Here is an 11,815-nt window from a genome sequence, read left to right as displayed (position 1 = left end):
TGCGTTTAAAAAACAAAACAAAAAAACAAAAACAAATAAAACCCATAAAACCAAAAAAAACAAAAACAAAAACCTGTATTTGCTATATTGGAAACTGGTGTTTCTACCAGGATTAGCCAGAGACACCTTTTTTTAACTTCTGTTTTTAAAAGCCCCACCTGTCCCACACTTCATAATTCTGCAGTTCTACCCACATAACAGGGTACACTAACTTCAATCACTGTAAAGTCACTACTGCTGATTTTTTGCTTAACACAGAGGTGAATAATCCAGCCAGCGCAGTGTCAGTGTCTCCTTTACTTACTTTTATGTTTACTATATTACTTTGGGCCTAATTCTGTCCTGATGATGTCAGCTGCTCTTTGACGTTAGCAGAAGTAGGTGGAAGCCCTATGCCAATGAGATAAAGGCATCTAAAACATCATTTGATATGTTCCTTATTAAGTTGCATTATTTACCTGTAATAAGAAGTCTACATAAAGTGTGTAGCCACAGTTAACCAACAATCTATCTCTTCCAAATCATAACTAGTCAGCAACCTGGTAAGAAGAGGAGCACTAACCATGAGTTAGCTGAAACGCATTGCCCTGGTCACTATGTATGTTTTTCTTGATTTCTAGCTCATTTGCAATGACTGTAGCGGTTGGACAGACTGTTCCACAGCAGCTCTGCCTATTCTGAGATTAAGAGTATATCACAACATTCAGCTCACAACACACAGTGGAGTCTTTTTTTCAGCTAATTTCCTTTCCTGGAAAGTGCTCAACCAAAAAAAAAACCACCCACAAAACCCACCTAAAAACCTAAGCCCCAAATAAAAACAACCCCCCCACTAACCAGGGAGTTCCCTACTATTCCCAAGACCTGGGAAAGGAAGCTACAAACTGTTAGTAATCTAACATGTTAGACTGTAGAAGTGGAGTTGTCATTAAAAAGAAACATGCTACACCCATCTTTAGAATTAAACTTTTTTATTTTTGCCATAGAAAGCTCTAAGAACTAATAATCAAGTCTTGATTAATGAAAAGTAGAACACAACTTTAAAAAGTATGTTAAGGAAAGACTGTACAACTATATACATTACAGATCTGGCAAAAATGATAAATGCTTCACATGGAACAGTTCCTAGGCAATAGCTATAGAGCTCAATGTTCAGTGTATATAGTCGTCAGCTTCTGCATCTTTTTATAAGCTGCATGCCTTAACAGTACAAAATAAATAAGCAGTCAATTGTTATCTCCATATTTGTTTAATTCACATACTGGAATGCTATGGTATGAATCCCCAAAGAAACCATACAGTGAGGATGCAGCCACCATTATCATATTTTGCAGCAGATCTGTTAATGTTTTTATATGCATATAAATGACTGTAAGGTTTGCTACCATACTCTGTTGAAATTTTTAAATTTTTTTTATATAAATGCTTTTTCAGAGTCAGTCTTTTTCTTCCATTACCCCAAAGCCAATTTCTTAATATTTACATATGGTTTTTTCATTAAGTTAAGCTGGAAGCTAAGTGTTTACAAAAACAAACAAAAAAACAAATATAAGTGCAATACCCAGAAATCTAAATATAAAAGCTCATGGCCCCATAAAAAGTTTTAAAAGAATGGATTTAACATGTTTCCAAACCAATAAATACTGGAAGTGAAATTAAAAAAATGCTTTACATGACCTCTGGACTTTGGATATCAAAAATCACTTCCAAGGAAAACTGAAGACCCTGAGACACATGCAAGCACGAGTCTTCTAGCAAAAATAGTTACAAAGCCCTAATTTTCCAGTTTTCCTCCAAAAAGAGACCTTTAGTAGGCACAGTTTAATTTAAGGTTTTAAATATATGAGCAGCAAATATTGATAGCCATTACATTTAATTATTACTGAATGTACACTTTGCAATGTATGCTTAGTTCCAGATGTCTTACATCAGTAACAAAAATAACATTGGGGTTTTTTTTGTCAAAAAGTTCAGGAAGTCTCAATATTGGCGTAGCTGGCTGCGTGCTGAGCTACCTGTGCTAATGCAGGCAACCAATACTTATGTCTTGTGAGGATCATGTTTGACTGCTGAAATGCCATCTCGGATAACATCCAACCTGTAACATTTGAAAGCATACCCCATTATGTTCAAAGGGGTCTGCAATATGATGTGGAAATAATCATGTTCTTGGCCTGCAAAACACAGATGCTGAGCATTACATGCATAAGGTAAACAAATCCTCCTCTTTCTCCGATCGTTACTCATACAAATTTCTGGTACCCTTTTTCATAGCTCAAGTTGTATTTGAACCATTTACCATTTAAGTGTCTTTCTGTCTAGAGCACTAGATGTCTAAACCCTTAATCTTGAAGGTCATAGGATCATGATTACTTAAAACATGAAAAAGAAAAGAAAAACCTTTAACTGTAATTTAAGCGATGAAAGGTTCCGATAACTAACTAGTACTACGCACGACAATCTTTCTCAGTCACCTCTAGAACTTGAGCAGTTTTCATATCACGATTTACAAAAATTCAACAAGTCACTAAACCTGAAATGCTAAACTATGACTCCAGTAAACAGCTGTTTGTTTTTCTCAAAAAAAACTGTTTCCTGTTCAAGTTGGACATCTAATTTATCTTCTAAGTGCTTAAACATGTACCAATTGTAGGGAGAAAAAAAAAAGGACAATATAATAAACCCAAAACTGAAAATAGATGACAAGTAAACAACTGCAGAGAAATGATACTTTGGATTATGGTGGATGGAGTATTTTTGATTGTTGGTTTAGTCTCATGCTTCCACACCTTAAAAATGGGGGGAAAAAAACCCAAATCCCTGTTTCACTTAAAATATCTAGCCAAATAGACATACAAGATCCTCAGCAATCTCGGTGCTAAAACGATACAGCACATCGATAATTTCATAGTTTTAAGTAAATTTCAAAGCCTTCAGCTAAAAAAAAAAAGTAGTATTACTTTTATCATAAGTATTACGTTTTTAAAAATACCAGACTGACGCCCTTCTTCTTAAAGAGCAAAAAAGGAGCAGCACTTTATTCCAAACTAACTACAGGCATCTTTTCCAGTAGTAAGAAAATCTAACATTATTCCTCAAGCTTTGAAAAGGCAAAATTATCTCCTTCCCAAGTGCTCTAAGCTTCTTCACTGTTGAGCTTTGTGGGTTTGTTTTTTTTTCCCATTGCAAAAAGAGTAAAATACAATGGTCCAGACACTGAATACTCTGCTCACCATACAGCCAGGTATAAATAAAGTTTGTTCAAGTTAGCCCTAACTGAGTATCTCTTGTTGGTGAGACTATTTGCATGAAGATAAGTGATTCATAGTGCTTATAAAAGCAGAACTAAGATGCTAGTTCAAAAATACACTACTCCGAGCTACTGGATCAGTTATTTTGGACCCTTGCAGTAATGCATTGTTCACAAAAATAAATAGGAGTTGTGGGATTTTTTTTTAAAACGGTTCCATGTTCAAGAGACTACAATGAAAAATCTTACTGTTTTCATGATTAACGTCTAAACAGAATTCAGCATTGAAGTGCTAACATGAAAGAAAGGGTTTACACAGTAAGTATGGGTACAGGAAATATCTCAATCATTTTAGAAGAAAGATTTCTAGCTCTTTAGAAGAAATTGTACCTTTTCAAGCTACAAATCCCCACATTTCAATCAAAATTAACATATCAGAAAACACTGCCAGCTCCTTGGAAACATCTTAATTCTCTATTCAAATAAACTTTCAGATAAATCGCTTCCACAAATCACTTGCAGCTACTAATGATCCGTCTAAGTGCTACCATTTGATGACTTGGTAGAACAGATTAACTTGTTTCCACTTCAACATTTTATTTTACCACGGTTTTAACAGTTCATTTAAAACAGCTGCAATATTTCTGCACTGAATCCTTTTCCCATTATTTAATGTGTTTCAGTAAGATTCCGGTATTATAAACTCAAATTCAGTACTTCCCTCTGATGGATTTTGTTTAAAAATTGCTTCATTTCCCTGTGGAATGAAAATGTCATCCCAGGTAATCTGTTTGGCTGGAGGGTTAGATGTTGTTTCTTCAGTGCCATCCTTCCCTGTGCCAACACGATAAACAATTCCACCCTCGTTTATTACTGGTATACTGCTGGAGCGATCAGAAATGTATGCATACTGTCTGATCTGCAGAGACCTGCAAGGGTGCAACCGATAAAGCTTGGTATCTCCAGAAGGGTCTTGGCTATGAACTGATCTTATGTGGGAGGCCATAATTTGGTAGTTGATGAAAGATTTGCCACATGTCAAGCACTGGTACCTTCGCTCACCAGTGTGGTGAATTTCATGCTTTGTACGGTATTCTGCAAGAGGGAAAACTTTGTCACAATAGCGACACGGATACTTCTTCTCCCAGGAATGAACATTAAAATGTCTCCGTAAACTCGTCAGACATGCATATGATCTCTTACACACAATACAAATGTAGTAGACTCTTCCATCCACTATGAGCTCGTAATGGTCATCGTGCTTTACTTTCATGCGTTTCCTGTTTGAAGAATCATCACCAGATGTTCTAGGAGTTTCATCAACCTTGGCTTCACCTTCCTCGGAGTCACCCTTTACAGGAATGACTATGTCGTACGTATCCTCGCCGATATTTGCATAAACCTTACAGCCTGTGGACAGGCCTTCTATTTCAGTTGCTGTATCTAATGTTATGATTTTCTGCCCTTCTGCCACATTCTTTGATGCTATACCTGAACTGAATTCCTTGTTGTTTCCAGTAAGGACATCTGAGATTTTTATTTTAAATTCTCCAGGTTTAGAAAATGGCTCTTGTGAACATGTAACAACCTGTTTTTTCTGTACACCTGATCCTTCAGTAGTTGCTGCCTTGGGTACGGAAGGTTGCTGAACCAAAGAGCTACTGCTGACTGAACCAGGACTAGAAGAGCTAATGATATCGACATCATCTTCAACCACCTCTTCATCATCAACAGCAGTTGTTTCCACTTCAGTTAAGGAGCCATTATTAGATGTCTGCTGGTTCTCCTCAACTAAATTAATCGTAGGGGTCACATGGGTTTGATGTGAGGAGCTGACACTGAGCGACGAGTTAAGTAGAGGTTTGTTTAGCACAATGATATTAGGAGTCAAATGCTGCGGCGTTGCAGAAACAAGTGATTCGGCACTCGATTGGGTTTGGTTTGGGCTTAGCTGACTGGCAGACGAGGTGAGTTTTTGAGCTGCTGTGGTGCTCGTCAAATGGGGAGAGCCACCACTGCCACATTTTTGGTCAGAAACTCCAGCTGGACTTGGGCAAGGCTGGTTCTGAGTTGCAGCATTTGTATCTTTAGTACATTCTTTTGGAGGAACAATCTCAGAGCAAAAAATTACATCATCATCATCATCTGAATCACTCACTGTAATTTTTGTAGTCGCATATTCTATGCCATGTAAGGAGAATGATTGTGTTATAACCGGCATTCCATCCGTTACCTCTTGACTCTCTGGCCTTATTACAGGTACTTGCGTTTCAGCATCCTTTTGACCTGGGCTTGAAGTTGAAGGTTCTGAAGCACCATCTTTGACCCCGCTTGGCACGTTTTTTCCTTCAGATGGAGGTATGCCCAGATCAGCTATGAATTTAACACCCAGCTGTTGCCCTGATTTAATCAGTTCATCAAGTAAGTCGGATCGAATGCTGATTATTTTGGAACTATAAATATAGTTAAGAATTTCTGCAAAAATTTCTGCTCTTACAAAGCTCAGTTCAACCACTTGCCCAGCCACTGAGAAAAGCTGGTGAAAATATGTGCTTGAGGCCGAAAGGATGTTTCTGTGAGCTCGAAATTTCCGGTCCTCCACAATGACAGTAACATCACAAAAAAGTCCATGGCCACGTTGTTCATTCAAAGACTGAAGGAGCACATTAGAATACTGCGTGTCTGTTGCAGAAATCAGTTTTTTCCCCTCCATTCCTACAAAGAGAAAGTAAAAGGCATCAAATTAGTAAAAATACAGATTTACGGTTTTAACTGCATGACAACATTCCCACATTTAGTGTTTATTCCTTCTTTTGAAAAAACAAATCTGAGATACTATTCGTAAGCTTATATGCTATAGCACTCCGCAAATTTGTTTCTTGTTATTTGTCCCTTTACCTTCCACACAAGATATGTGTAATTCTGAATATATCGTCTGTTCTTACAGGGTGAGGAACAGAGAAATAACTTATTTCTTATTATTCTGATTCAACAGCAAATAAGGTAAATTTGAAAAATCAGGAAGATGCAAGCTTTGGGTCCTTCAAAAGGCTTTAAACGTTATTAGAGATTTATTTTTAATTGTGAAAATATTCTGTAAATTGTTATGAGAAAGCCCGATAACATCCAGGTTATTTATGGGCCAGACAACAAAATCTGTGCATCCGTGTGTTACCAGTCAACTCAGGTTAATGAAAACGCTACTGATACTTCACTTCCTTGCCCACGAAAAGAAACTTTTTTGTTTTTTTTACCCTCCTCATATATTTGCAAGGTTGTTTTCTGTTTCAAAGCGAGAGGCTGAAGCAGCACAGGAACAAAAAATATCTGTAGAGTCAAACTAATCCATCTATCGGCCCTTCCGATTCCAGGCCCCCCAACAAGATGCAAAAAAAACCCCAAAAAACATCAAAATATACGAACAGCGAGTTAAAGGCTGCAAGTCCTTCATTTTACTCGTAAAACTTTCTTTTCGTACGCCTGGGATGAGCCGCAGAGGCCGAGACCCGCCCGGCGCCGAGCGCCCGCCGCCCCGCTCCGCCGGCGGGTTACGGTCGCGGCACGGCGGCCGCGGCTCGGCACACCGCGCTCCCGCCCAGGCCAGCGCCCGGCCCTCCCCGCAGCCCCCGGGGAAGTTTACCATGCAAACGAGCGTTTCGAGCCGGAGACGCCGCCGCCGCGGGGAGGGAGCCGTCGCGGGGGGTGTTTCGCGGGTGGGCCCGGGCGGCGGCGGCAGCCGGAGCTCACGGGCGGCCCCTCCGCCGCCTCCGCGCGGCCAGGCCGTGCCCGCCGCCACCGCTTCCTGCTCGAGGCGAGGCGAGCGGAGCCGGCCCTCACCGGCGGCGGGGGAAGGAAGGCAGCCCGCGGCGCGGCGGAGGGAGGCGAGGGCTCGCGTTACCTGCGCTCCGGCCGCCAGCACCCGCCGCCCTCTCCCCTTCCCCGCCGCTGCTCGGGCTCGGGCGCCGCCCCCGCTGCGCGCCCGCCAGGGGACGCTGCGCCGCGCTGCCCTCCCCTGCGGGCCGCCGCGCTCCGCCCGAGCGCGCTCGTCACCCTTCGGCTCCCGACCGAACGGCCTCGGCAACCTCCGGGCACGCTCGGGGCCGGAGGGCGGGGCGCTCCTCCCGCCGCTTCAAGCGGGGCCTCAGGCCGGGCCGTGCTGGGCCGTGCCCGCCGCGGGCTGCCCCGGCCCGGCCTCCTGCCGAGCGCCTGCGGAGCGCCGGGAGCCCCTCGGCCGCGGCGCAGCGGGCTGAGGTGGTTGGCGGCTCCCAGGAGCGCCCGGACGCCGCCTGGGGCCGCACCGCCCGGGCGGCCGGCCCCCCCCGCGCCGTCTCCCGCCCCTTCAGGTGCACCCGAGGCCGGTTACAGGCCCCAAGGGCGCGTGTGCTGGCCACTGGCGGGAGAGAACTCGGCACCTCGCCGGTCCCCGGCCCTGCGCCACCGGAGGCCTTGGGCAGCCGAGGGCCGAGCACACGGGGCCTCGCTTCGGCCTTGACGATTCCTGCCTGGCTCCCAGCTATCCCGCTCTCCTCGCCCCAGGCGAAGCCCGCAGTAAGCCCCCCAACACCTGCCTTACGTCTGGCCGTGTTGGATAAGGCTGTGGAGACGTGATGGCAGCAGGTTATCTCCCGCTGCGGCTCATTTCCTTCCCAGGGGCAGAGACCAGGCTGACGCTGCTCTGCCAACCGCTGACGCAGCTGGCACCTCCGCCCAGCAGCGAGGAAATCTCCTAAACCTGAACACCCAGGCTCGCGCTGCAGGATCATTTATTTTGTATTCTTTGCACCACAGTGACACGTGTTGGACTCTGCTAGGAGCTGTGCAGGCGCAAGTCCTTTGACAAAAATGTGGCTCTCGGCACATTCGACATGTGGTCATCAAAGTGATAAATCCACAATGCGATCTCTTGGAAACTGTCACTGTTGATGAATGCTTGAAGAGCACCAAGATCATAAGAGAGATTTTTCATCTTCAGTTACTGATCTGTTCCTTTTCCTATGGATTTTTTTGGACTTGAACCACAGGGGTTCTTGATTTTTCTTAAGATTCAAAAACTTTGCCAAGGACAAATGTCCTTCGATGAAGTTCGACCAAAAACATTAACAGGCCACAGTCACTGGCACAAATGACTGCAATCCCTCACGGCATATATCAGCAATTAAATGGTCCTGCCTAGGTTTATGAGCCCTTCCAGCGAGAAAATCACCTGCCATGCTCCCTGCATTTGTATAGCTAGTAGCAGAAGTTTTTGAAGCAAGCCTTCAGATTTGAAATGTTACAAAGCCAATTTCTCTTTATTTATAGTTTTTTCCAGAGAGCTGAGTGAAGAAGAATAAATAAAAGAAAAGAATAATCAAGGGAAAAGGTAGGCTTTTCTTCCTCATATAACTCTTCAATTAAGTTTTCTCCTTTGATATAGGTTCTTAGTCATTTCTACACAGGAGGTTATATTAAATGAAAATAATACTAAAATTGTTTTAATTCTTAAGGTATAATCCAGTGTTCTTTTTTCTCCTTCAGAAATGTCTGATGGTCCAAATTAAACCATTTCTTAGCCTTTCATTCTTCGGATTAAAGGAGTTTTCTTCTCTTCATTGCCTATCTTATTTCTAAATAACCAACAGGAAAATTTACAGATAAAGATGAGCATTGATTAGGAAGGAGCCCTGCTCCTGAGGCAGCATCAGTTCTCAAAAATCAGGTTTGAACTGCTTACCCTTAGGCACAGAAATGCTGGCTAATTTAAAAGAGCTGTGAGAGTTGCACCATCTCCTTGACTTTTATCTTTTTGTAGAAGCTTCTCTCTACAGCAACTTCTTGTATCAGATATAAAATCTGAACCCGGCTGTCACCTTGCCATGGTCAGGGCAGAGCTAATGCTCTGACCAGCTTAAAAAATTTTACTGAAGCTGCCACTCAGTCCTCCTGCACCTGAATGTAGAATTTCAATGTTAATATTTTGGGAAATTTTTTTGTCCTCTTTTATTTTTAGATAAGCCTAGAAAGTGTTTGGTGATTTGACTCACATAAAAACTTATATAATGACAAATTCAAAGAATCATTTTATCTAAGATATTGACAAGAAACATCTAGAACATAGAATTAAACGTGGTGTTCTTGGAACCGAAAAAATAGATGAGACACAATAGCAACTTTTATTTTGATGCATAGAAATGATCCAAAAAAACTCTGAGGTGGAGGCTTTGAAAATGTGAAGTACAAATTTAAAGAAGTGATGTGTAGGCTTTTGTGAGAAGACAAAAAAAATATGCAGTTCAGTAACAAGTTTTCAGTTAAGCCATGTGAAGAGCTCTCTTCTTTTTTAAAAACACAGTTTGTGGGAACAGAAAATTCTTTCAAAGACTTGACAAATCTGAGAGACAAAGAAGCGTTCTCTGTCATGAAAAATGTATTTTGCATTAAGATAAATTAAATTCGATAAACAGGACAGTGAATTTCCCCTTAGGGCCTTCAGCAAAATAAAAATTCAGTAGTTATCCTAGCTAAGACTACTTTTAGGGACAGAAATATTATTCCACTGTGGAATTTCAAATATATAACCACTGCTTCTGAAGGACTCTAAAATATTAATTTCCACCATTTGTGCTTGAAGGAATTTTCAGAGAGTATTTTTCCTGTCAATCCCATTATATAAAGCCTCATATAACTGAATTTAAAGTCCCATGATATTTTTTATTGACATTAGTAGTCATCGTAGATGCTGTTACATACTGTATAGATGTGCGTTGTATAACCTGTGCATAAAAATACTTCAAATCACTTTACAGTATTAAGTAGCAGAGGTGCAGAGTGCTCCTGAGAGAGATGTTTTAGTCACCATTTTGCCCAGACAGACCCTTGGGGGCAGATGTGAGTGGCCTTATCATGAGAGCTGCCCCAGCACAAGCGAAGGCTGGTAGCCAGCTGTGCCGAGCGCCGCAGTGCTCCGTGCCCCTGAACCCCGCTGGCCACCCGCCTCCCTGCCACCCCGGCTCCTGTGCACACCACGCTGCTGCCAGCAATGTTTCGGGGTCTTCCACCCGTTTTCTGGGGCAGCCCTGAGCCCCGGCTGTGGGGGATCCCAGGGGAGAAGCTAGGGAGGGCCATGTGCCTTCATGGAGGCCTCAGGGGTGCATTTACTTGCCACGTGGACAGGTGCCTACGTTACATGTCTGGCCCAGCAGCTTCCATCTCTCTCATGGGCTGGTGGAGTGACCTCCTGTAACCAGTGCTGGGAGCACAGAGCAGCGTGGCCTTCCTGGGGACATCTGGTTTACCACAAGGGTAAACACACTCAGGCAGCCTGTGAGGAGAGCGTGGACAGGGGCTGATCTCAGGATCACTCTAGGTTTCAGGTTCTTCCTGAGACAAAGTCACTGAGCCTTAATTCATGCAGTACGGCTTCAGCTGGCAAAAATACAGCCACTGCAGACTCCCAGCTGTCTCATTCAAATGACCCTACTGCCGATCAAAACAACAGCCTTTTAAAAGATAGCCTTATCTAACTTAATTAGGCAAGCAGTACTCCCTGATACTCAAAATATTCACAAAGCCCCACAGCAGGGAGACACCAGGCTGTCCTCGGACAGACACAGGACACGGTAACACCGTACGCATACACAAGCCTCTGGTAACATCTTTTCCGTCCCCGTTCCGCATATGGTTACGTGCGCGCAAGATAATACACCATTTCAATGGCCTTCCTCCTTCTTACAGATTTTTTTTATGCTGCTTATGATAAGTTTGGGATGAAATAGCGTTTCATTTGTGAAAAAGAGAGTGACATACTCAGATATCTTTTCTAGACAGCATAAACCAGCCGTCTGAGACGCCCTGTTTGTGCCGAGCTCACAGGGGCCCAGCAAGGTTTTTTTAAGAAAGCACCGCTGCAGGGTGCTCAGGCCTGGCACCCCCAGGGGCAAGGGCGCTCACAGAAGGAGGACAGCGAGCGTCCTACCGGAATACAGAATTTGTACCATTTTCTCCCCAAATCGCTGCTGTTTCAGAGCTCCTTACGCGCTGCCACCGAGACGGGCGCCCAGAGCCACGACAGGCCGCTCGGGGAGGTGCCGGGGTTTTTAATTGTCAAAAATCAGCCGTGAAGGTGCCGGGCGGCGCCGGGCCCCCGGTGTCCGGGGAAGAGGGAGCCGCGGCGCCCCCAGCCCCGCGGGCTCCGGGGAACGGCGAGTACCGGGGACTCCCCGCCATGCCCCCGGCGGAGGGGCCGGGCCCGGCCGTGAGCTGTCCGCCGGGCAGTGCTGCTCCCGGGCGCCCTGGACAGCTCCCGGCCGCGGCCCCGCGCCCGGCTCCCTGCCGGTGCCCGCGGGGCGGGGACGGGCCCGCGCCGCCGCCCGCCGCTGCCCGCCCCCCCCCTCCCCCGGGCTGCAGCCCCCCGCCGCCGCCCGCGCCGCCTTACCTGGCACCGCCGCTGCCCGCACGTCCATGCTGCCGGGCGGCCGCTCGCGGGGACCCGGCCCGGCCGCCGCGGGGTCTGGCCCGCCGCCGGCAGCACAAAGGGAGGCGCCGCTGGGAACGCCGCCGCCGCGGCGCCGTGTTGCCGGCCGGGCG

The 11,815-nt window shown here is 45.1% G+C and overlaps 1 protein-coding gene across 3 annotated transcripts; it reads right to left on the bottom strand.

The window, feature by feature from the left end:
* Positions 1-954: 954 nt before the first annotated feature.
* Positions 955-11,763, bottom strand: ZBTB33 (zinc finger and BTB domain containing 33). Of its 3 annotated transcripts, none has more exons than XM_068412122.1 (2): positions 11,664-11,763; positions 955-5,965 (listed from the first exon to the last, which is right to left on the bottom strand). In XM_068412122.1, exons 1-2 carry the CDS (start codon positions 11,689-11,691, stop codon positions 3,930-3,932), a joined length of 2,064 nt encoding a protein of 687 aa, XP_068268223.1. In that variant the 5' UTR covers positions 11,692-11,763; the 3' UTR covers positions 955-3,929. The 3 variants fall into 3 exon arrangements, with proteins under 3 accessions (XP_068268223.1, XP_068268224.1, XP_068268225.1); XM_068412123.1 differs by lacking the exon at positions 11,664-11,763 and adding an exon at positions 6,891-7,204; XM_068412124.1 differs by lacking the exon at positions 11,664-11,763 and adding an exon at positions 7,149-7,196.
* Positions 11,764-11,815: the final 52 nt, after the last annotated feature.

This window comes from Nyctibius grandis, chromosome 13 (genome assembly GCF_013368605.1).
Source record: "Nyctibius grandis isolate bNycGra1 chromosome 13, bNycGra1.pri, whole genome shotgun sequence".
NCBI lineage: Eukaryota > Metazoa > Chordata > Aves > Nyctibiiformes > Nyctibiidae > Nyctibius > Nyctibius grandis.
Note: the sequence above shows the minus strand (reverse complement) of the source record. Positions and strands in the feature narration are given on the sequence as shown.